At 38.6% G+C, this 25,849-nt stretch overlaps 2 protein-coding genes across 12 annotated transcripts in view; one reads left to right on the top strand and one right to left on the bottom strand.

Annotated features, from left to right (window-relative positions):
* The window catches only part of tmem110l (transmembrane protein 110, like), a 31,232-nt gene extending 24,972 nt beyond the window's left edge, over positions 1-6,260 (bottom strand). For all 4 annotated transcript variants that reach the window (XR_015775556.1, XM_088072858.1, XM_088072857.1 and 1 more), the window contains exons 1-4: positions 5,809-6,260; positions 2,100-2,148; positions 1,346-1,441; positions 399-520 (exon numbers count right to left, since the gene is read on the bottom strand). Coding sequence is in view for 3 of the 4 variants with exons in the window: in XM_088072858.1 (XP_087928984.1) it covers positions 399-520; positions 1,346-1,441; positions 2,100-2,148; positions 5,809-5,998 (457 nt within the window). In the remaining variant the exon portion in view is untranslated. The remainder of the gene's footprint in view (positions 1-398; positions 521-1,345; positions 1,442-2,099; positions 2,149-5,808) is intronic.
* A 6,147-nt stretch (positions 6,261-12,407) lies between these two features.
* sfmbt2 (Scm like with four mbt domains 2) overlaps positions 12,408-25,849 on the top strand; it is a 49,685-nt gene continuing 36,243 nt past the window's right edge. For 2 of the 8 annotated variants that reach the window (XM_088072853.1, XM_088072855.1), the window contains exons 1-3: positions 12,411-12,585; positions 21,907-22,087; positions 22,641-22,735. In XM_088072853.1, coding sequence (XP_087928979.1) covers positions 21,997-22,087; positions 22,641-22,735 — 186 coding nt within the window. In that variant the 5' untranslated portion in view covers positions 12,411-12,585; positions 21,907-21,996. Of the gene's footprint in view, positions 12,586-18,459; positions 18,831-21,906; positions 22,088-22,640; positions 22,736-25,849 lie in introns of those variants that run through there. The other 6 variants (XM_088072854.1, XM_088072852.1, XM_088072851.1 and 3 more) reach the window with 6 other exon arrangements.

The following is a 25,849-nucleotide window of genomic DNA, read 5'->3' as shown; positions in this document are numbered from 1 at the left end:
AGAAGGGAGGAGAAAGACACAGAGACAGAGACAGAGAGAAAAAAGGGAGACAGAGGGTTGAAAGAAGGAAATAAAAGAAAGAAACCGCTTATCAGATAAAAATCGACCCCCATCATCAACTTTGAGAGCCGTTTCTGTAAAAAATCTTCCGTCTCAGAGCTGAAAAACAAACCCAGCAGCAGAGCGAGAGAGCGTCAAACCAGCGAGGAGTTAATCCTCCTCTGGGAATGTTTTCCAGACGGAGACGCAGCTGGAGACGCTGGCTCGCCTCGCCGTCCGTCTCCGCCGGGTCCACGGCGACCTCCGGTGGCACAAACACCAGCTACAACTTCCCTCGCTCACTCTGAGTCGCAGAAATACAGAAAAAAGAGTGTAAATACAGATGTTTTTGGACTCACCGTATTCTCCGAACACCAGCAGCGTCCACTGTTTGTACTCCACCAGTCTGGACACCAGCTTCACCGCCAGCCAGATGACCAGCATCCCCAACGTGGCGTCCAGCAGGAAGTTCATCAGATACCTTTGGTGGAAAAACAAAGAAAAAAAGGGAAATCAAATCCTCCGTGAGCCAAAATTAAATGATCAAAATCCTAATCAAATATTCTGGAGTCAAAGCTCGCATTAGGTCTCCTTCATAACTGCTTTTAAAAAACAACAACAACAAAAAACTCTTCTTATATTTATTCTTAGATTATTTTTAGCATCTTTTATTGCTTTTATTTTTAGATTAAAAAAAAACATTTATTACTTAATCTGCCTGTTTTACTACTTTTATTCCTTTATGTGTTTTTTTTGTTGACTATTCGAGTTTTTGTCCTTTCGTTTGACCTCTCGACCTTTCTCTGATTGTTGACGTTTATTTTATAATTCACAGACTTCCCGCCTTCACTTTGTCTGTCAAAGCATTTTGCAAAATCTGTTTTCACTCATGTCTGAGTCTAATCAAAGTCAACAACCTGCAAGAAAATAATGCTTCAATAAGGTAATTACAGTAGAAACAAATAATATTGTTTTGTGTTTTATGACTTCAATATATGATTATAATTTATTATTTAATTTATAAATATCATTTTCTTGATATTATCCCTTAACATTTTTAAAAACTATTTTCTAATAATTCTCTCTCTGCTAATTTTCAGGTCATTTTCTTTATTGATTCATTAAAAATCTGCAACTTTCTCATCGCCTTTTTTCACGTTTTCGAAACAAAATCAAACCATCTTTCTCATGTTTGAAAGGTTTAAATGTTTGTAAACGGCGGCACAATAAAGCGGAGTGGATCCAGGCCTCAGAGGGTTAAGGATCAGCAGGAGTGAAAGAGTTAAATGTCCTCATGGGGACTCACAGGGAGCAGGGGTCCTCTTTGGTGAGCGTGGACAGGAAGACGTTGGCAAAGTGGATGAAAAGAGCACCGATGGCCTGCTTGGACGTGTCGAAAAACCTGGAAAACATCAGATGGAAAGTGTTAAAAAAATAAAAGTGTGGTCTTTATTTTATTGTAGCACTTTTCTGGGATTTTATGGCATTTGGGGGATTTTAGGACATTTCTAGGATTTCTGGATGTTTTTAGGATTTCAGAACATTTCTAGTTTTTTTGGGACATTTTTAGGACATTTCTCAGAATTTTGGGACATTTCTGGGATTTCAGAACATTTTTAGGACATTTCGAGTATTGTAGAACATTTCGGGGATTTTAAAACATTTCTGTGATTTTAGGATGTTTCTAGGATTTTAGTACATGTCTAGAAGTTTAGGACATTTCTCATACTTAAAAGGCATTTCCGGGATTTTTTAACATTTCTAGTATTTCAGGACATCAGTGTCTCAGCTGTGTCCTCTGTCGGGGGTGTGGGGGATCCTCCTCTGGCTCTTTCTTTGATCATCAAGCTCTGTTTTGATGCTGTTTTATGTCTCCGAGACCTTATGGAGACTAAAAGGACAAAAACTATTCACAGAGTCCATCACTTTATTTCTGTTGTACATTAGAAAATGTTTGGGGGCCACCCGGCATCCTATCAGGGGCCAGATTTGGCCCGCGGGCTGTAAGTTGAGTATCTTTGATAAAGGACAAAATAGAAGAAAATAAAATGATTTCTGACCAGATCCTCCACGGCCGTCTGATCCCGACAGGCTCCCGAAATCTCTTCACTGCCAACAAAAAGAAAGACAGTCAGTCAGTGAATCAAAAACTCGACTGAGTTCATCCTGTAAACTCGAACATGTAACACTTTCTGTCTTTGAGCTGCAGCGTGAGCCTCGTCTCTGCGGGCAGAGGGGGAGCGAGGACACGTGAAGCACAACACGTCCCTCCTGGCGGCGGGCGAACAGGCGCCCTCTGTTCCTCTATCTCACCATCTAAGAGGGTTGGAGAATGTGACTGCGACCGCGGGAGCGGAGCTTCCTGCAGACGTGTTTCACATATCAGCAGATTTTTTAGAGCACAGTTAATTATTAACACTTTTTAAACTTCTGGACGCATTTTTCGAACTTTTCACACATCGTCCGAAACATCAGAATCAATAAATCGCCTCAAATTATATCTTTATAATCTGAGACACGGATCAGGGGTCGCTCCCGTTATTAGGACGTTTTATAACGAGAACCGCGGGCTTCACAGAAGCTGACACGCAACAATTCAAATCTCCATTTAAGATGAAGTTTTGGCTCTTTCCTTAAATATATCGTGATGCCTCTGCACACAGATGATTAAAAATACCTAAATTACAGCTACGGTTTCAACAGCCTTTTCTGAAAATATTGCGGTGTCACAATATCACCGAATTATTATTATTACCAGTCACAACGTCCACCAAAGGACAGACTAAAGATGGGCTTTTTTTAGCAGAACAATGTTTCAATAGAAAAACTGAAACCTGAAACAATATTTTAAAATAAGATTATGAGTAAAAAGTCTCCCTTTATTAAAGAAGTCACATAAAAGCTGCATTATTGGCAGTATCGTAGGAGAGCAAATGTAAAACGGACCTTTTGTTTAAACGCCTTTTTGAAATGTTTCATCAAAACTGAAACTTTCAACATCAACATCACCAAGTTCCCCGAAACTTTTTTAATAAAGCCAAGTGAAACTTACATAAATTTTCTTTGCACTTTTTAATGAATTAATTTTACTGGCAATCATTAAAATAAAATGCTGATTCGGATAATCTGCAAAATGTCAAATATTGTCCCCGATAATCAGCCCGGCCGATAATCTGTTGAGTCTGAGATAAATTCACGGCCACTGAAAACCTCACAGAAATGACATCACTAATGCGTCCCGTGACGCATCCACTTATTTCATGTCTGCGTGTGATGTGATAATTATGGTGGATTTTAAGGTCACGGTGATTTCATCAGAGCAGCTGAGGGCTCGCAGCGCTGCAGAGCTGCAGAGCTGCAGAATGAGGCCTCCAGAGGAGATCGATGAGCTCCGACCTCCGCTCTGTTACTTATTAGTGCAGAAATCGATACCCCCTCGCCCCTTTTCCCCTCTTTCCTGTTCTCCGCCTGCTCACGAGTGTCGCTCTGGTCGACGCACACGCGTCTGTTAATATTTACGCCTCATTATTGGTGAGCAGCGGAGGGTTTGATCCTACGATGAGCCGAGCCTGCGGCGTCACCGACGTCCAGTGGAGCCAAAACCGCTCTTTAATGCAGAGCTTCCTGTTTAAAAAACAGCCTTTTTGTGAAAAGAAGAGCTTGATTTTTGGAGGAAATTTACTCTGATGTTTAGTCTTTGCAACGTCAGTTTATCCAGCTTATTTTAGGACAAATTTACACACTTTAGATGCAGTGAAGGACATTTTTGTGTGTCCATCATCCTCACAACTTCTACAGCAGGGACACTCTGCGTGCTGCGCTCAGGGGCCACTTTAGGCCACACGAGGCCAGGGGCCACTTTAGGCCACAGGGGCCACTTTAGGCCACACGAGGCCAGGGGCCACTTTAGGCCACACGAGGCCAGGGGCCAGCCGCAGCAGCCCCATACATGCTTCTAAGATTTTAGGACAATTCTCTGATTTTAGGACATTTCTTTGATTTTAGGACATTTCTTTGATTTTAGGACATTTCTAGGATTTTAGGACATTTCTTTGATTTTAAGATATTTCGAGGATTTTAGCAAGTTTCTATGATTTTATTATGAAAGAAATCAAGCAAATTGGCTCTGGATTCCAAGGGTTAAATGTAATCCGTGAAACCATGTGGAAATACTTGTTTGACAAATGAGCTTGTTCCTGTTTGACTCAACAGCGATTCCACCTTCCAGCTGTGACGGCTGCAGGAGTATAAACCGCCAAGATGCCCGACATTCTGCGAGTCAGCTGCCACAGAATCACAAGTTATTTAGCGCTCAATGGCCTTTGTTCAGAGTTAATCCACACCGCGGCTGCACAGACGCATCATGTTTTGCAGTTAATGCAGGCTCTAAAAAACACTGTTAAAGTAGATTTACTTCTCTTAAAAGTGCCTCCATTCAAGTGACAGTGGTTAAAAAGCTGCATCACAATAAAAAAGAGACAGATATTAACTCTGAAGTTTAGGTTTGTTTACATCAATTATGGTATTATGCTTGGACAGCAATCAATAATCTGCTAAATTTCACTGAACAAAGATATGGAGATTTTATCATTATGTTGTTGGCAGGCATTTTGGTGATTAACGGACAACAATAACGAAGCCATGCACGTGTACATGCAAGCACAGATACATTTTCATACACATTACACACTCACCTTTTCCATTAAAAATCACTTTTTAATTACTGTTATGAACTGTAAAAATAAAACATTTGTTTTAACTTTAAAACGTTTGAGTTTGGGCTGCTGTAAGATCTTAAGTTGACTGAATTTGAGAAAACAAGTTGAGATGATTTTGGAATAATTCAACTCGTCTTCTCAAATTCAGTCAACTTAAAATGTTAAAGCCAGCTGGACACAAAACAAATAGTTTCATTTTACAGTGTGGTCACAGATATTCTGTTATTAGTTTCATTTTCATGTTGCCATTTTATTCTCTATGTGTTAACTTCTGTGTTCTTATAACATTGTTAAATTTTAACCTTGTTTTTTTGGTGGAGGCTTCAAATAAGCCCATTTATTTTTGATTTCTTTGGGTTTGTTTTTTTTTATTGTCAGTGTTATTTTGTGTGTATTTCAAATTGTGTAAAGCCCTGGATCAAAAACCCGCTCTTCTACCATCGGGGGGAGACACTGACGAAACTTCCCTTAAAAACATGTCAATTTGAGATGCTGCTTTGCTTACAGGCTCACATACAAGTGTGGTAGACATACCTCCTTATTTATGTTTAAATTGGGTCTTTATAGCACAATCGGCATATAGATATGCCACAATCCGCGCGTAATTGTATTACAACGTGTACACAAAGAAGTATTTCACACTGATCGCAACCGCTAATAACAACTGATAATTTGTGGACGTGGACGATATTTGTAGCGATTTCCGTCGATAAAACCTGATAATTCTTTAAAATGTGATATGTTTAGAGCATATGATTTGTGCCGAAATTAACAAAAAGCTCTTATTAGCATGGCAATGTTGAATAAATACTTACTTTGGGTGTGTTTTTTTGTAGAATCGCATGATAATATTAAACCAGCATATTTTTCTATGGAGTTTGGCGCAGAAGTTAAATGAGGCGCAGCGAAAACAAACGTCAACAAAACGCCACGTGGACTAAAGCAGCCTTTTAAAAATGGGTTTCTGCACGTTGTGTTTCGTGCATCTTTATCTCGAATATGCGAACAACTAAACTGTGACATCTGAGGTGTTTTAGGTGTTAAAACTCACACATGAGCGTGCTGAAGGCGACCACAGCCAGCAGCCCCTGGATCAGGACGCCGAACCGGTCCGTCAGGGCTCCGTCGTCGCAGCCGTGCGGGTTCGCCTTGTTGATGTCGGACATGTTGGACACTTCAAAAACACCATCGTCCAGGAACCTTTTCACCAAGAAGACCCCGCTGTAGCCGTACATGTCCATGTTGACACGGTGAGAGGACAAAAGCAGCTCCTCGGTGCGCTCAGAGGAGCTCAAATCTTCCTGCGAGACAAAAACAAACCGACAAAAATCCCGTTTCCGGCTTCAGAGTCAAGGTGAAGTTTTCCGTCAATGTTCCCGGAGGCTGATGCTACATCTCATGATGCAAAAACAGACGAGAGCATCGATTATCTGACTCACAGCCATGTTTACAACGACGAAAACATCAGCCGACAAGTTAGCAGAGCTTTAGACTGAAAGGACAGCGTCCGGTGCACAAAGCTTTCAAAATAAAAGGCGTCAGTTGAGCAGAAAAACAAACTGAAAAACTATATACAGAAAAAGATGTCAAGCAGTTTTGCAATGTGTCCAACTCACATAAAACGATAAAAAAGACAAAAAAATACCTTCAAATGAACACAAAAGATACAAAATACCTCAAAGAGACCCAGATAAAAAAAAGACACAAAATAACCACAAAGAGACGCTAAACGATCGTATAAAGATACCTAACACAGACACAAAGTAAATTAGTAAAACAACCATAAAATGACTAATAAAAGACATGAAACTACTACAAAATTCACAAAAGTACCTCAAAGACACATAATATGGCTACAAAAAGATACAAAACAAGTACAAAGAGAGACAATACGGCTAAAAAAAGACCCCAAATTACCTTAGAGACACCAAACAACCACAAGGAGACACAAAATTACCTTAAAGCAACACAAAACCAAACAATTCAATAAAATTACTACCTAACAACTACAAAAAAATGGGAAACAAAATGACATCAATAAAACAAGAAGCAACCTTAAGGAGACACAAAACAACAACAAAGAGACACGACGCGACTTACAAGGAGACAAAAACAAAGAGACTCAAAACAACGGTAAGGAGACAGAAAACGTCAAATAAATTTTAACTCAATCTGGTATCTCTGGTTATTGTGAAATTTATCGTATATCACTCCTGTTAAAATAGACTCGATTTTTAAGTTATTATTTTCCTCTTGGCAGGCTACTGTTGAAGCTGTTTGAAGCTACCTTTTGTATTGTGTTGCCTGTAACTGTTTATGCTGCTCACCGTTTAAATAAAGCACCATAAAATGAAAATTAAAAAAACAAAACAAAGCCAGCTGTTGTTATTCTTGTTTTCCATCTTCTTTTTACTACTGAAGTAAAATGGACCTGACTTCCTGTTGTGATTCCTCTAGCTGACGCAGCTCTGAGCAGCACAGTTCCTTGGAAATGCACGAGGGCCGTGCACGAGGCAAATCTCTGCCTCACTGAAGACGTAATAAAGGATATTATATCCAAATTCAAAGTGTGCGGGGTGTCCTCAGTCTGCGGGCCGACCGTATAAATAATAAATAAATAAATAATGATGATGAGAGATTAATGAGATTCCTGATTCTAAAATAATGTCATGTTTGCCAGTTTAGAGACTCAGAGAGGATTAAATGACTGAAGCCTGTCAGGAACGGAGCCAGCATGGAGGCTCACAGAGGAGACAGGTGGACAGAGGAGACAGGTGGACAGAGGAGACAGATGGACAGAGGAGACAGGTGGGGACATCAGCGGTTGGACAACTGCTCCGATGTCTTTATTTTGGAGAAATAGTTGTAAATGAAGTAGCCGATATTTTTTTTTCTTTTAAAATTTTTGGTGATTTTTAAAATGTGATAAAACTGTTTTAAAAAAAACCTTGGAGAACTCTGGATGATTTTGAAAAAAACCTTTTTTTTCTGTATATTTTTTGTTTTATTTTGTTCTTAATTTTTTTTGCCTTTAAAAATGTTAGGTGTTTTTTTTATTGCTATTTTTGTGCTCTTTTTTTTGGGATATTTTTAAAACTTTTTTTCTCTCAAAATTTTGTTTTTTTAAAATTGGCGATGGTTTTGTGATTTTTTTTCTTTTAGAACATTTTGGATGATTTAGAAAAAAACTATTTTGTATCCTTTTCTTTTGTTTTTGTAGATTTTTTTTTTTTTTGCTGATTTTGTTTTTCTCCTTAAAATTTGGTGATTTAGAAAAAAAAATCTTTAAAACTTTTTGGGTGATTCTTTTTCTTTTTTTAGTGATTTGTAAAAAGTGATATTTTTAACAAATCACTCCAAAATGGCCTCAGACGGGTTCTGAGAATAAGTGAACATCATTCAGTTATTCTTCATCATTTGGGCTCTAAATAGTTCACGGACTCTTCAGAAGATGCTGCAGCTCAACAAACCACAAATGAAGCCAAAACAAAAAACGGTCCTCGGCCGCGTGCAGGGAGGCTGCGGGCTCATGCACGTGCATGAGTGCGTGTGTGTGTGTGTGTGTGTGTGTGTGTGTTAAAGGGGGGCATAATCCCTTCTCGCGCGCTTGGAAAAGCCTCTTCTCTGGCAGATTAAGGCGCGCGGCGCACGCTCCGACCATCTGTTCCTCCATCACAGCGGCACGAGCGTCCTCACGGCTGCTTTGTGTCTTTATCGATCACAACTTTCCGTCACAGGTTTCAAAACGAAGTGTGATGATACTCCTGTTTTACAGCCTCTTGTCTTTGGAATATTTGGAGACTTTATGTGTTTTAAGCAAAAAAACTATTTCCCGTAAAATTAGGAGTGATCGATGGTTTAATTTGAAGGATTTTTAGGTTTAATGTATTCAGTATTTTGAATTAACAGAACAAAAAATAGTTTGCAGAAATAAGGTCAGGGTTTAACCGCACATTTTAACATACATTTCCACGACTTTGAGGTGTATTTTCATACACTCCCATTCCTGGCATTTTTTTCCTTTTAAAATCTGTGATGGTTTTTTGTGTTTCTTTCAAAATAATTAATTTTTCTTTTTTGGGGTGGGGGGGTCTTTAAAGGATTTTTTTTTCGAATTTTAAAGGAAAATGTTGGCGTTTCTTTTTTCCTTTTTTTTCTGTAAAAACTTAATGAAGCTTTTGCTGATTTTTCAGGAAATTTATTTTAGCAATATTTATTTTAAATTTGGGGAGATTTTTAAGGCAATGTTTTTTTCTTTTAAATTTTTGGTATTTTTTAAGGAATTTATTTTTTCCTTTTTTTCAGAAAAATGGCAAATCTTTTTTCTGTAATTTTTTTTGGCAAATTTTATTTTATTTATTTACTTTCTTAATTATGGAATTTTCAAATAAAATCATTTTGAAGGCATCTTTTCTATAAAAATCACCCAAAATCACACCATTCATCAGTCAGAAACTGTAAAAACATATACTACCATTGGATTTTCCAATTTCTGATGGTCCTTGAACACATCATGTGATATACAGGTTTGTGAAACAAAACTCAATGCCTTTTCCAAAACTTTCCATGCTTGGAAATTTCTATTTGCAAATTGCATGACTTTTCCAGGTTTTTCATGACCATATGAATGCTGTGGGGGTTTCTTTTTGTCTCTTGTCCCTTTAATCACCTGCTGACCCCTGAGATGTCGGGGACCCTTCAGAGTTCCTGAGCCACAGGTTGAGAACCGCATGCCTCAGATTCATCAGACATGAATGTTGCAGCGTTTCCTTTCACTGCAATCATGCAGATCTCTTACTCTTTTTTTCTTGAATTGTTCAATTTTCTCCTACATCTGTCAATCAGACAGAATTTGGGGATAAAAACATTAATATGCATATTTTTTTTAGTTATTCAGATCAGATTCGCTGTGTCACACTTTGCATTTTAGTTACGTGAAGTTGCTGGGGTTAAATTCGGGGAATCTGGGGGGATTTTTAAGGGGATTCCCATCAAAATATGCTGTGTAACAAACTGCTCAAATGACTCTAACAGCTCTTTGACTTTTAGTTTTTGTTCCCAAATGTTAGGAGTGAACTTCCACGTTAAAGAGGAACATGAGGCTTTAATTTCACTGCGGCTTCGTTTCGAAATAACAGACAAACCAGGTTTCACTTTCTGAGGGCAAAACGAGTTCAGCTCAGAGCCAAAAGACTGTGGCTTTTACCTCTGACTGACCTCAACTGTGTTCATGTGTCCGCGTACAGCTCTTTATGGAAATGCAATTTAACCTTTGAACCAAGGGGGCGGCGCTGTTAACCCTTTAACACCTGGATCCACATCAGTTCTCCCGTGCTGCCTTCAGACGCCTTTCCCAAACATTCAAACCTTTGAAAAAAATCATCTGTTTTCTTTTGAAAACATGGCTACAAAAGCAAAGAGCAACTGGGCAAAAAAATTTACAGCTTTGGCAATATTTTTGTTGCAATGATCATGCCAATAAAAAACTCTGAATTGAACTGAGAGAGAAATTATTAGATGATAATAAAAAAATAAGGTAATGAAAGATGTTCAGATTCCTGTCATTATTGTTGTTATTGTTATTATTAACAATTTTATTAATATATTTCTTTTTCTTTTTTTTCTTTTTTTCTTACTGAAATACAGTTTTCTGGACATTTTCCATAATTCTCTAATTATTTTTTTATTATTATTAAATTTATTATTATTAATTAATTGTATTAATTGTTTTGAGGTTTTATTTTCTTTGTTGTAAATTCTAATTAAAATATAGTTTTCTCGACACTTTCCCTACTTTTTGATTCTAATAATTTTCCTCCAATATTTAAAACTAAGTTTCAGGTCATTTTCTTCGTCACCTTTTACTAATTTCTTGCAAGTTTGTGGGACATTTCTTGTCAAGTTGCTTTCCTCATGTTTTTGAATGATACCAGTTTGCTCGGCTTTCAAAGGGTTAAACGTGGTGCAGTGCGTTCCCACCACTAGAGGATACTGTTGACTTTGACAACACATGGCTCAGTTAAATAAGTCAACCTGAGGGAGTTTCTCAGGAGCTGCTGGGAGGAGAGCGGCTGCCAGAACCGAAATAAATAAAAAAATAAAAAAAGGACCCAAAGCCAGCGGAGCCGAAGGAACCGATCAACGGAACAAACGTTTATCAGAGACGATCAATTACTGACTTTTAGGGTTGATCACAGGAAGTTGTTGCTGCTGTGGTTTTATATATTTAACACTTGAAATATCTAAACTACTAAGATTAGTTTAGAAGTAAAAAGAACAAAGTGTGAGTGTAACAGTTCCCATAAGAGAACCCTTTTTAGTTCCCTGTAGAACCTTTTCATTAACTGGAACCCTTTATACCATCTCCATAGAACCCAGTAAAGGGTAACACCTGGAAACATGTGGGAAAGGGTTCCACCCAGAACCCCATCTGAGAGGTTCTACACAAAAACACTTCTATGGCGTGATGGTTCGACCCAAAACCACATCAGGGGGTTCTGTCCAGACCCTTTCCATCTTCTAAGGGTGCTAACAAAAACCCATCAAGCGGGATTCTACCAAGAACCCTTTCTTATTCAACAGGTTTCATCTGTAATCCACCTGGGAGGTTCTACTGAGAATCCACTATTATTCCAAGGGTTACATCCAGAACCCACCAGGGGCAGATCTAAAAATGGTAACTGACTACATTACCCATAAATCTCTCTTTCACTAACCCTTTGGGAACCTTTATTTGGCAGAGTGTAGGAACACTTTTTCTTCCTTACAATAATAAAACTGCATAAAAACAGTTACTGGATCAAATAACTGCCTGTAAACACCAAAACAACAACAACAACCCGACAAATTCAAGCTACCAGCCATGATTAAATGATGTGTTTTCAGTTTACAGCAAAATAAGTTTTAACCCTTTGAACACCAGGGTTGACATCTGTTTTCTTGTGCTGCGTTCAGACACCTTTCACATGTTTTTAAACCTCTGAAACTGCAAATAAAAGGTTTGAATTCTTTTGAAAAGATGTCAAAAAGGCAATGAGCAACTTGAAATGCTCCACAAACTGCAAATAAAGACATAAACAAATGAAAGTAAAATAACTTTAGTTGTAGGAAAAGAGGACAGGAAAATGAGCTGAAGGTTATCTGTGGGGATTATTAGATATCCTGAAAAAAATCCAGAAAAAAATAATCCAGAAAACCATATTGATATATTTGAAATTATGTAATAGAAAAAATAAGCATGTTTTCAGTTATGTAACTTTTTATCACTTCCTGCAAGTATTTGTTTCTGTTTTTCTCTCTCTCTCTTTTCTTGTTGTCATTTTCAGGTACGCATTTATGTATGTATGTGCGTGTGTGTGTGTGTGTGTGTGTGTGTGTGTGTGTGTGTGTGTGCGTGTGTGTGTGTGTGTGTGTGTGTGTGTGTGTGTGTGTGTGTGCGTGCGTGCTCATTTTCAGGTAGTTTTCTTGTAACTGTTGAATAGAATATTTGGTTTCCCGCCGTGTTGTGTTGTGTCTTTTCTTCAGTTCCGGATTTAAAACAGCCTGAATAAATCATTTTTTGTTGCTGCTCTGAAAGCTCTCTGAAGGAGTTGGCTTGAAAATATCTGTGCATGTTTTCGGACATGCGCAGTTTGGAGATGCCATATTGGAACGGGGGCAGCTGAAAAACGTCGCTCGCGCTGCTGAGCTCGAGCTCACGCGAACGAGGCGGAGAGAGAGCGAGGGAGGGAGAGATAGATAGATAGAGAGAGGGAGAGAGAGAGAGAGGGAGAGAGAGAGAAACAGACGGGGGTCTCGCGGAGGAGAGGCGACAGAGAAACTTGGCCAGGTAAGACAGGTGACGGAGGCTTTTCCGCGCGTGCTTGCTGCATTTTGTTATTTAGTCGACGGAATAAGCGCGAGGAGAGTTTATTTCTCTGCTGCTTCGCTTTGAAAAAACACGAAGTGCTCCCGAGGCTGTTTCTGTAGAAACCAGCAAATAGTCGCTGCGTTCACGAGCCCAAGTTGCTCAAAGTGTCTCTCGCGCGCTGTAATTAACAGCTTTCACCGGCCGCGAGGACGCTGTCTCGTGGCACTCTCGGTAATACGCTTTATTGCGTTGTTTTTCTCACTGTTTGTGTCTGCCAAAATATTTAAATAATCCGAAATAAGCGTTATTTTGAGGTGTTTTATGTTTTAAGACAATTTTGTTTGACGTGAACGCGAAGTTGTTTTCATAAATTAACGTTATTGATGATTTATTGCAATAATTCGCATATCTGTGAGTCATTTCGGATTTTTGTCGTCACCCCAAGGTGCGTAAAAGCCATCGGAAAACACCGGACACTGCCAAAATGTCAAAGCACTTTCAACATGGCGGGCTGTTGGTGTTTCAGAGGAGGAAAACTGCGCCTTCAAATCTTTGAACGAGGAAAAAATAAAACGCCGGCAGATAACGCGCCCGGGTCGGTTTCTTTGGGTGGACACACGCGAGGTTTAATCAATTAAATCCGAAGTGAGCATTTGGTGATTCCGTGGGAGTTTTTTTCCGCTGCAGTTTTGAGTGTGCAAAGTCTACGCGAGCGGAGTGTCTGTCAGGCAGCCTGCTGCTCGGCGACACCCCTCATCTTCCTCATGTGCACTTCACGTTTCCTCTTTCACTTTTATCCAGAAAAAAAGCTCGATGTGTAATTACGCATTAATACCGTTTTTATATGATTTTAATCCACATTTTTTTGCGCACGCTAGTATGTTGCAGGCTGCACAGTGGAGATGTTTTCTCACAGTTTATTGTCCCTCTCTGGGTAAATTTGCAGCGATTAAGCAGATAATTGGGTTAAATCGCGCGTATCTGTTTAATTATTTCTCTTTTGCGGGCGGTCTGCAAATCCGAGTTTTGCAGCTTTGCATTGGGATTCCTCCTCCAGATTAAATCCGTCTCCATAATGAGCAGAAACAATAACGACTGCACGCGACGGAGCCGACGAGACACGTTCGTGTGCGCTCAATAAATCATCTTGTTGCTCTGAAGATATTATTTGCGAGTAAATATGGGCGAGAAATGCCCAAAACGAGCACTTTTAAAGGGGAAAAATCAAAAATGTGGTCATAAAGGTGAAATATATGATGCATTTTCTCCACGAGGAGAGATCAATACGCTGCATTGATACATTATTGATGGTTTGGACTGTTGATTTTTTTTCCTGCAAGAACCACCCACCGGCCATTTTTACCATTTAGCTGCTTTTGATGAAGGCTTTGTGTGTTAATGTTGGTGTGAATGTTTCCTCACAACCACAATCAGAGCGAATTAAGAGAAAAGGAAAGATAGACAAAGTGGGGGAGACCGGGCATGGTTGTAACGACGCACTATAAAATCTGACAAGGTAATTTTGCTTAAAAAAAGAAAAATGTAAATATATTTTAATGATTTAATTTGTGTTAACTTTGTATCGAACTGTTAAGTTACTCAAAATTGACCAAATTTGTGAAGTTGTTGCAGCTTAAAAGTGACAGTTTTAATTCAATACATTTTTCTGAGTTTTAGCAACTTACTGTGCTATAAATCTGTATTCTGCTGGTTGCAAATTAGTCAATCATGTCTGTATTTCCCTAAAAATGTTAACAAAACAGAACTCGCACATATCCAAAAGTCAGACTAACTCTGTTTACTGAAGTTGCTAACACTTAGAAAGAACACATTAATTTCAACTGTCAATTTTTAAGTTGCAACAACTTCACAAAATTAAGTAAATGCAACTAAATTTTAACTTAATTTAAGTCTTCGACATAAAGTAAACATAAATTAAGATTCATAGTTAAATTAATATTTTCTCAAGGCAATCGGTTTCCAAAATTATTTTTAACGATCAACTTGTCAGATTTTTCAGTGTAACTGTTGAGTTTACTGACATTTTAGTTGTATCAACTTAATTTTGTGAAGCTGTTGAAGTTGCATATCTCACATATGTCTGTCATTCTGCACCTCCCCATGGTTGTTTTGTGTCTCTTTGTGGTAGTTTTTTTTGTCTCTGAGTTGTTTTGCATCTCTCTGTGGTTATTTTTTTGTCTCTTTGGGCTCATTTTGACTCCTTGAGGTTGTTTTTCAATCCCTGTGTGGTCATTTTACATTTCTCCTGGGTCATTTTTCATCTCGTTGGGGTTGTTTTTTATTTCTCCGAGGTCATCTTTCTTCTCTTTGAGGTCAGTTTATGTCTCTGTGGTCATTTTGCATCTTTTTGGGATTACTGTGCATCTCTTTGGTATATTTTTGCATCTGTTTGTAAAGCACAAGCATCTCATAAAGCACTATGACTTTTCTAAAACTTTCCATGGTTTTTACCAAAGCCTGACTTTTCCAGGCCTGGGAAGTGTGGTTGTAAAATTCCAGGACTTTTCCAGGTATTTCATGACAGTAGGAAGCCTGTAGGGATCGTTTGCAGTCAGTGATGTTGAAATAAGAAGGCTCGGGGCTCGGAGAGTCCCCCCCTTCACCCCCTGGCTGCTGCCCTGTTTTGCTCGGCTGTGTTTCTGCTCCACGAGGGGCCGTTTTCTGTTTGCACTTCATCATTTTATAGCTCTCAGCGAGCATCACGGGCTGTCGTTATTGGGCGTGAAACACACAGGCGGCATTGTGAACACATTAAAAAACAGAATAGAGAGAAACAGAGGGCAAATTGTTATATGGAGGCCTCCTGTTGCCGAGAGGAAACAACCCTCGGATGGGTCTAAAAGAGGAGAACCTAATAGGGAGTAATGCAATAAAACCACGAGCCCGTGCAGTGGTAGTTAATCTCCTAAATCCCCCATTAAATCTTAGGCATGGATGGGTTTAGGGAAAGGCAGGAGGACAACATGTGGATGCCCAGCGACCCATCAGGAGCTAATCAATAAAAAAAAACTCTGCTCAATCTGAGACCACAGGGACACGAATGTCCTGAGATTAACTCTCCCAGACCACTTTAATCCCCCCGCGCCCAATCTGGACCGTTTCCACAGGCCAGTCAGCTTCATCAAGACAAACTCCCCAAAAAGTCGGCCTGGTTCAAGATAAAGACGAGATTCAAACGGTCGACACTGACAGCGACCTTCTGGGAAAAAGCCTCTGGACGGCAGTTATAAAATAAGAGAGTTATAATTATTTTTATTTATAATTTTTATTTTATTTTTTTCACCCTTAGGTTTGGAAGGCATGTTCTCTTAAAAAAAGGCAGATATTTTCCTTTAAAATGTTCGATGATTTTTATTTTTTTAAAGGCGATTATTTTTTCTGTAGAACTGTTTTTCCCCATTTGTTTCTCTTAAAAAATCTGTTATTATCTGTTAAATGATTTCTATTCTTTGAAAATGTTTTTGGTGATTTATTTATTTATTTTGTTGGGTTTTTTTGTCGATTTAAAAAAAAAAAATGGGTTATTTTAAAAAAACATATTTTGGATTTTTTTCTTTCTTCCTTTTAAAATTCTTGATGATTTTTTTAAATTAAACATGTCATCCAAACTTGTGGGCCCGCCAAAATAAAAATCACCAAAATTGCAACCTTTATCATAGCTAATAACTGTAAAAACAGAATTTACCATTCAATTTTCAAATTTCTGATGGTCCTTGAACACATCATGTGGGACAAACACTTTGTGCATTTTCCCTGAGTCACTCAGGCAGGCTCAAGGAAAAATAAATATCTAAATATAAATACATATTTAGATCCGGGGCTATTTGTAAAACATTCAGGGCTGAAGCCTCGGACGCTCACGCCACTGAAACTACTTTAACCAGCGAGGGAGCAAACCATGAAAAAGCTCCGTTTAGATGGAGCACCGAGTGTAAAAAAAGGATGATATTTTCTAGCATGAACTATAATATGTCACTTCAGAAACTTGCATTCAAGCTGCTCACACCCACAGAAAATCCAATTTTATCCGCTCCTTCATGGGAGACACATAAATGTGAAAAGGGAGCATTCTTTAGGACCTCGGGGAACTGAATGATAAGAAGAGTAAAATATGTGAACTTTGTAAATTCCAGAGGACATCCAAAAGTTTGCTCAGATAATAAATATGTCGGGTGAATTTGGGGGAAATGAGCAACTCAGTCCAAAAGTATTTGGACAATGACACATTTCCTGTTTTTTGGGCTCGGAGCTCCACGCAGCAAATCGAATCGACTTTCAGTTTTAGAGTTTTAAGTTTCTGAGGGAGTTTAATATTGAGCAATCGGCGTGTTTCTGTTTTTCTACACGCTGCCTTCGATTTCATGCCTTCAGCTCCAACAGTTTTCGTCTGATGTGGTTGCTGAAACCCTGTAATTAAAGCTCAAAGTCTGCTCTGCAAGTCTTTGTTTCTTTTCAAAGTCAATCTGCTGCAGAGCCAAAATTAGACACAAAAATCAGGAATATCTGTGAATGTAAGGGCAGCAATGAATAAACAGCCTCTAGAATACTTCCTATAGGGCTGCAATTAACTATAATCATCATTATTGATTTATCAGTTAATTATAAGTTGATAAAAAGATCATTTTGGGTGTAAAATGTCAGAAAACAGGGAAAAAATTAGCTCAAAGCGATGTCTTCAAATTTATCATCTTAAGTGATCAGCAGCCCAAAACTCCCAAATTACTTAATTTACAATCAAGCTGCAACAATTAATCGATTAGTTGTCAACTATTCAGTAATTGCGAAATAATTTGACATTAAATTATTCAGTAATGAAGTATGTTTTTATGCATGGATGTGTCAGGGCCACTCAGGCATTAATGCCACCTAAATTATTATGTGCAGACCAGGAAGAGACTCAAAATGACTGCAAAGACACATAAAACTACACATGACTACAAAGAGACATAAAAAGACTACAAAGAGACAAAAAGACTACAAAGAGACAAAAAGACTACAAAGAGACATAAAAGTGTCAAAAAGACACTCAACGACTATGCAAAAGGGGCAAAACAACCAAAGACACACAAAACCACTACAAGAGATGCAAAACAGCTGCAAAGAGATTTAAAATGACCACAAAGACCCAAAATGATAAAAAAGAGGCAAGTCATAGATATTCAGAAAAAAAGGCCAGGAACCAGAGAGACGCGTAACAGCCGTCAAATCTTTCTGAAACTCTCTGAAGCTTAAACTTCAGACTGACTCTGAGTCCAAAACCCCTCAAATATTTAATTTACTACGATATCAAACAAAAACAGCAGCAGATCACAGCTGAGACACTGGAGCCAGCTCACGGTTTTTTTGCTTGTTGATGCCGATCGACCTTTAATTTTAACGCCGTGAACGCACGGCGGCTCGTGTTTTCGTGCAAGTGTAGCTGTAGTGTGACTCTCCCAGAGTGCAGGAAGAAACACCGAAGCAGCTTCTGAAGAGGAGAAAGCAGGTTGAAGAGCTGCTGCGAGCCTCTCGTGGCTGTGTCTGATAGCCGTGTTTGAGTGCTCTTTAATGAGTTTTGTAGGACGGCGTGCTGACGACAGCGACGCGTCGATGCCGCCGCAGATTGTAGGGCTCTGAGACAAGAAACGGTGGGTGAGGAGGGGGAGCGGAGGGCAGCGAACGCCGTCATGTGAGCCAAATTAGCTCAGCTTGTTGTTTACGCAATGGATGTTTGCTGGAGCCACTGTGAGACGTCAGGGGTGTGTGAGGAGGAGGGGGAGGGGAGGAGGAGGAGGAGGGGAGGAGGAGGGGGAGGAGGTGCACACAGAGTGGAGACTGTCACAGCCTCACAGTTCAGTAAATACTCGCGGCTCTCGCAGCAGCTCCAGCATTGTCTCTCTGTGTTTTCATGTCCTCTGGTTTTCTGCGTCTCTTTTGGACGTCAGTCTGTTTCCATGAAGACGACTGTTGGATTCTCACTTTTTTCATCTTGTTTCTGTTCTGTTTTTTGTGTTTCTCTCTGTGGGGACGTCTGAGGATGCGCGGCTCGCCTGATCACAGGATAAGGATATTTTCTGCTCTTTGGGATATTGATTTCAAAGCGTGTTTTTCGGCCTGACTGATGGCTGTGTGGCGCGGCGGCGTGCCTCCGTGTTAATTGCCATGTTGATGAAAGTAGGTGGAAGTCGGCGAGCGAGTCAGCGGTGATGTGGGAGAACCGCCAGGCGAGTTACGTACAGCGTCTGTTGCTGTCGAGATGATTGTTTTCACATATTTTTGTGCAGATTATTCAGAAATGACACAGTTTTAAATGATGTTTGTTTTTGAGTTGTGTTTTTTTTCATGTGCTCTATTTTTGTCTTAAAGACTTTAAATCTGCCGTTTGTTCGCCCGGGACAGGAGATATGTTTTGTAATGTACCTTTACGAAAATGACCACAGAGATAAAGTGACTACATGACTACACAGAGACCTAAAATATCACAAAGAGACACAAAGACACTCAAAACTGCGATGAAAACAAAACCAAACAACCAAAAAGACCCAAAATAACGACAGAGACGTAAAATGATCACAAAAAGATGCAAAACAGGTTTAGATAGATTCAAAGTGACAATAAGAAGATGCAAAAGGACCCAGACATTCATGTTTTTATGATGTAAAAATGATGATGTCATGATGTAATACTCAGATTACTATTACTATACTGTTTTCATTTTCATTAACATTTATATTTTTTTTCTTAAATCTAAAATCTAATTTTTAAAATAATTTTGAGATTTTTCTGGTGTGTTTTTTTATTTATTTATTTTTATTTTTTTGCATTGGGTACTTTTACTTTAAGTACTTTAGGAGCATTTTCTTATTGTACTTTTTAACTTGCATTTTGATCACCTTTTAATGATTTTAATGATTAGCAACTTGGCAAGAGCTGTTCTGCAAATTGCAAGAAATTAACAGATTTGGAGGAAATAAAAGTTTAAAATATGGGGAAAGTTTAAAACAAAACTATATTTATCATAACTTATTTATTCAAATTATAATAATATTCTATTTATATTTTTATTTATTTTCAGATAATTTCCTTGTTTGTTTTTTTTTGTTGTTGTTTTTTACTTTTTTTTTCCTTCTAATTTTTAGGTAATTTTCTAATTACCTAAAAATTAGTAATTTTATTTTTGGTGATTTGGTGAGCCAAAGCGCTCAGGTTTCAAAGGGTTAATTTAACCACACAGACTAAGAAAAAAAGTAAAACTAAAAACAGTAAATAACACATCAAACAGCAAATGTGTGTTTAAAACGTCCACGAGACGAATCTCAGTCTGATTCATCAGCGGCGATCGATCTATTGATTGATTGATTGTTTGATTGATAGATTGACTGATAGTTTGTTTGTTTGTTTAATTGGTTGATTGATCGATCACATGATAGTTAAGAAAACAAGGAAATTACATTTATTTTAAATGACAAAAAGAGAGTTTAAATAAATCGACTTTTATCTTTATATATTTATTATTTTAGGAACCATGTTAATGAAGAAACATCAGCTAATTGATGATTCATCGGCTAATTTTTCCCATTTTCTTAAGCTATTTTCTTATTTATTTATTTTTTTGTTGTTGCTAATTTTCGAGTAATTTTGGTTTTTGTTTTTTTTTAATTTTCATGTAATTTCTTGTTTCTTCTCTCTTTTGTGTTTTTGAAAGAAATCTGGCCAGTCTGCAATATTTTATTCTGTAACATAATTTTTAAAAGAAAATTGTCATAATTATAAACATATTTTTTGCTGGCTGTTTTTCCTCGTTATGGATAATTTTCTAAAGATCTTACCCTTTTTTTAAAAACTAATTCGTCACCTTTAACAAATTTCTTGCAATTTTTGGGACATATCTTGAGTTGATCATTACATTTTTCCACTATATGTTAAAATGATGGTACCGATTTTTTATTTTTACATTTTCTAAAGTTTTTTTGTGCTAATTTTCAAGTAATTTTGCTGCAACTTTTTTTTTTTTTTTTACTTTAATTTTTGGATAAACTTCCTTGTCCCAGTCTTCCCATGTTTTTGAGAGAAATTTGGTCAGTTTGCTCAGGTTTCAAAGGGTTAATCTGCGGTTCTGCTGTATTCTTCTATGGTATTATTTCCTCTCCAGTGCGGCCTAAATGAATATTTCCAGGTCAGATTCATTTGCAGCGCGTCGTCTGGCTCGTGTCATTCCAGTTTGTCCACTTTGTTTGACTCTGATCGGTAATCTGATGCCGTTTTGCTGCTGGATGTGAAATCAGACAATAAGCAGAAGCTGACATTAGCGGCCGAGTTTGGTCGGTAATTAAACACAATGAGAGGCTTTCTGCTCGGCTGTAACGACGCTGAAAATGAGTGTTGGAAAAGTGCAGATCTCTGCTGCTGCAGTGCTTTTTGTTTTGTTTTTTTTGGGTTTGGACTTCCCCGCAGATCAGCTGTCTTTTCCCGGGAATTTCTGCGGGTGCATTTTTCTCTTTCACTCTTCACGCTAAACACCCACTTCTTCTCTTTATTCTCAAGAAAGTGGACGTGAGTTCATCACTTCCTGTCTGACATGTTATCTGTCTAAGGAAACTCTTAACAAACACTCTGGAGGTTCACTGTTTGTAAGCAAGTGCAGAGACTTTATGAAGTATTTTCAGCTGTGGTGAAATTTAACTTAGTACAAATTCAAGGTACTTTACTTTACTGTAGTATTCCCTTTTAATGCAACTTGATTCTCCCTCTCCGCTTTATCTCAGAGGTAAATATTGTCATTTTTCGTGCGTTTGCGGCTCATTTTATTAAAAATAGATATTACCAATTATTTTTAGGATTTAACAATGTGTCAAAAAAGCTTCATAATATTCCAATTTCTTTACATTTTTAAGATTTTTAAAAGATGTATTTAAGGCATTTTAAGGCATTATTATTTTTATAGAAATGAATTTAATACCTTTTAAGGCTTTTTAAGGATCTGCAGGAGCCCTTTTAAAGCAGCAGGAACATGAATTTAAAAACATCAGACAGAGAAAAGGAAAACTTTACTTTTACTCAAGTAAAGTATCTGATTACTCCTCCTGCCTCTGCTCTTTAGTTTCAGTCTTTGTTTTGGAGCTGTGTGTGTGTGTGTGTGTGTGTGTGTGTGTGTGTGTGTGTGTGTGTGTGTGTGTGTGTGTGTGTGTGTGAGTGTGAGTGTAACAGAGACAAACGGACGGTTTGGACAGTATTTGATAAATCAGCACTTAGAATAACGATATATTGTAATAATTAAAGCTTTCTGTGTGTTTTCTTCAGGCCGTCACAGTAAACTGAGAGATGCAGTGAGGAATAAGCGGCACGCCTCAGGTCAAAGGTTAAACACTCACCAGGAAGTGGAGTCGCAGGATGCAGTCTCTCGCCAAAGAGCAGCCGCTGGCCCTCGCCACGGCGACGTCACACTGTTCGACCAATGGGAAAGAAGAAGAGGTGAACACAGGTGAGGCGCCCAGCAGCTCAGAAATTATTTCAAATATATTACAAATTATAAATAAGAGCAAACTGCAAAATTCAAAAATAAATCATTATGAATACTATTTAAATATGTACAATGTGCCTGTTTTAAAAGTCAAGAAACTACATGGTAAATACTATTTAATTCTCTGAAACTTGGATTGGCTTCAGTTTTTGTATCCAAAAACATTCCAATGATTATTGGAAAATTATCCAAAAAAGGGAAAAATGTCCCAACACTATATTTATAATTTTAACTATTTAATAATTACTTTTATGTTACAGAAAATAAATAAATAAAAAAATAAACTATAAAGAAAAGAAAAGGAAACCACACAAATAACCTTGAAAAAAATTAAAATGATTAAAATAATTTTTAAACATAAGCTTTTCAAATATATTTTCCTAAATCTAATCATTTCTCGCAATTTGTGAACTGCTGTGACTCTGCTCAGAATTCAAAGGTTTAAATACACCTGAGATTTTCTTTTTATTAATTTATTTTTTTTACTGACTGACAACTGATTTTGTTCATGCAGATGCGGACTCCATGGAGGAGGAGGCGGAGTTTAACTGGGAGGAGTACATGGAGGAGACGGGGGCCAACGCCGCCCCTCACACCAACTTCAAACATGTGAGTGACTGCGAACGACCTCCGGCTCACACTCGAACTCACCTCATCCCTTAAACATCCCTTAAACATCCCTTAAACATCCCTCACTGATCCCTTAAACACAGCCTCGCAGGTAAGTACAGCGTGCAGAAATCCTTCAATGACATATTAGAGCGAGCCGGGTTGCGGCGTCGCAGCTGTGAAGCTGCTCGACAGAGCGCGCTCAGCAGCTTCGTTCCCTCCTGACGCACAATATGTCACGACCTTCGCCGCTTTCTGAATAAACAATCACCTGACAATCACAGAGGAACAAAAGAAAACAACAGGACCATGCTGTGTGTGCGCTGCTGAAGGATTTTAGGGAGATCCCTTTAAATTACTTTTCTGAGGCTCAGATTTCAAGGTTCATTCAAGTTTTTACTAATACATTTCCAGGACTTTTCCAGGTCATACATTTTCTGAAATGACCGTGGATACTCTTATTGATTTTCTTATTTTATTTATTTTATTTTCTTTTATTTATTTTTATAGATTTTTGCACTTCATAAAGAACATTTTGGCTTTTTTCTTGTAAAAACCTGGGTTGTTTTTAAAGGGAAACATTTTTTTTTAATTTTATTAGTCAAATTTTTATTTCCTTACATTTTTTTGCCGATTTTAAAGAAAAAATTTGGCGATATTTTTTTTTTCTTCTTTAATTTGTTTTTTCAAGAAAAAAATTAGCTGTTTTTATTTCTTTAAATGTTTTTGGTGATACAATTTTTTTCAATTTTTAGCATTTTTGGCAATGTTTTTTTCTGTAAATTACACCATATAACACAGCCAGAAACTGTAAAGACAGAAATAATCATTCGATTGTCAAATTTAGATTGGTCCTTGATGTCACGTGTTATGAAAAATTCCACGAAGTTTTTCGGATACATTTAGTTTTCTAGTTTTTCCAGTTTTTTCATGACTGTACAAACAAACCCTGAAACAAACACGAAACTCTAATGATATTGTGATATCCAAAATCTAAATATTGGCTGGCCATGTGCTGAATCACACAAAGTCTGCTGCAAATCAGCAGATTATGTGTTGGCTTCGTGTGTTCTCCTGATCTTTATCTGAGTCTGAAAACGACATCCAGCTGCTTTCTCTAGAAAACTGATTCATCAGATTTAAGAGAAGTGAAGCACGACATAAAACCTGTTTGAAACGGCGACTACACAGGCAGCGTGCATGCAACACACACACACACACACACAGACACACACACGGAGGAAACGCATGAACTGAAAAGGTGCTTTTTTTTTTTTTGGTTCTGCAGGCCAGCTGTGCTGCGCTCTGATTGGCCGGGCCGAAACTCAAATCTCACTCATGAAGTGATGCACAGTCGGCCAGGTCGGTGCAGACGCACAGTGACAGTGCAGATCAGCTGACCTGTCAGCTGACCTGTCAGCTGACCTGTTTGCTGCACCCCGCAAACCTGCCGACTGCTGAGCTCGTCAGACTCACCTGTTAGAGCTGCTGCTGCTCAGTACGCGTCTCCTGCATCTAAATCTCTGTATTTACACGAGTTTTTACTGGAAATGTTTCTGTTCCTGCATGTTAATGACTCACGTGGGTGCAGAGTAACTGAATTAAGTTTTTTTTCCAAAAAGAAAGCTGATCAGCTAATCTGTTTTTCCGCCAAATGTTCTTCATGCTAAACTCAGCAGAACTGCTGCGCTGCCAAAACGATGATGAATCTGAAACTGAAGACGACTGAAAATATTCATGATGGACTCTTTCAGAACCAGTCAAACATTCAAAAGTTGGCTCTGAATGCACCGTCACATTTAGTTTGAACACCATACAACAATGATACTCAACTTATGGCCCGCGGGACAAATCTGGCCCCCAATAAGGTGTCAGGTGGCCCCCAAACCTTTTCTAATTCACAGTAAAAATAAAGTTGTTTTTGTCCTTTTAGTCTCCATAAGGTGTCAGAGACATAAAACAGCGGACAGATGACACAGATAAGACACTAATGTCTTAAAATGCTAGAAATGTCCTGAAATCCTAAAAAAAATCCTAAAATCCAAAGCTTCCTAAAATCTTAAAAACATCCTAAAATCTTAGAAATATCCCCAAATCCTAGAGACATGTATGGGGCTGCTGTGACCCCCGGGCCCCGGGCCCCGGGCCACTGTCATTTCTGCAAAGTGGCCCTTTATAGCAGGCTGAGTATCTGTGCCGATGATCGGTCAGAAAACGCAGACTGGCGAGTAATGAAGGAAGTTCTTTGAAAGTTTCTTCTTTGCAGAAAAACATGTTTGGACTCAACAAACTGAGACATGAAATGAGTTGGTTTGGCGTCGGGTTTGGTGATCAGCTCTGAGCTGCAGCGTCTCCACGAGTCGACTGTTTCTCTGCCAGCTGCAGAGGATTCTGCTTTGCTGGAATTTGTGGCTCATTGTTGGACTATTTATATTTGAGGGCGTTATTATTAACCTGTCAGTCACCTGAAATGAGCACTAACCTGCAGGAACGCTGTTACACAAGTGAACTGTGGTTTAAGGGTTAATGAACTGCTGCAGCACTTTTTATTATGAGAGCTCTGTTGCATTTCAGGATTTCAGTTCAAACATCTCAACCTCTTTCCCCCAGAGAGACCAGTGGAGGATCCCCGAGCCCCGGACAGGTCCTAGCTAAGACCCTAATGTCCCAAAATCCTGAAAACGTACTAAATCCAAGAAATGTCCTGAATGCCAGAAAAGTCCTAAAATCCCAGAAACATCCCTAAAATCTGACAAATGTCCTAAAGTCTTAAAAATGTCCTCAAATCCTAGAAATGTCCTAAAAACCTGAAAATATCCTAAAATCCTGAAAGCATGTATGTGCTAGTTGAGTATCCTCGCTTTAGTGTCAATAACCGCTCAATGTGAATTTTTCGGGGCTGCAGACGGCTGTTTGGCGTTGGCGGGGCAGGTGGAGCGTTTTTTGGGGGGTGCCCGTCTCGAGAACCGGCAGCCATCGGTGTTTCGGAGCCTTACGTGCCTCGCGGCGATGAGTGGTAATAAGATGAAGAATATGTTGTTTTCTCTGAGCGAGTCTGGATGTGGGACAAAGCGGGCGGGGCCTCCCGGGAACCTAAACTGATCTGTTGGTAAA

This window comes from Plectropomus leopardus, chromosome 22 (genome assembly GCF_026936395.1).
Source record: "Plectropomus leopardus strain MGB_pleo_1.0 chromosome 22, ASM2693639v1, whole genome shotgun sequence".
Lineage (NCBI taxonomy): Eukaryota > Metazoa > Chordata > Actinopteri > Perciformes > Serranidae > Plectropomus > Plectropomus leopardus.
The sequence above is the reverse complement of the archived record's forward strand: the minus strand, read 5'-3'. Positions and strand labels throughout refer to the sequence as shown.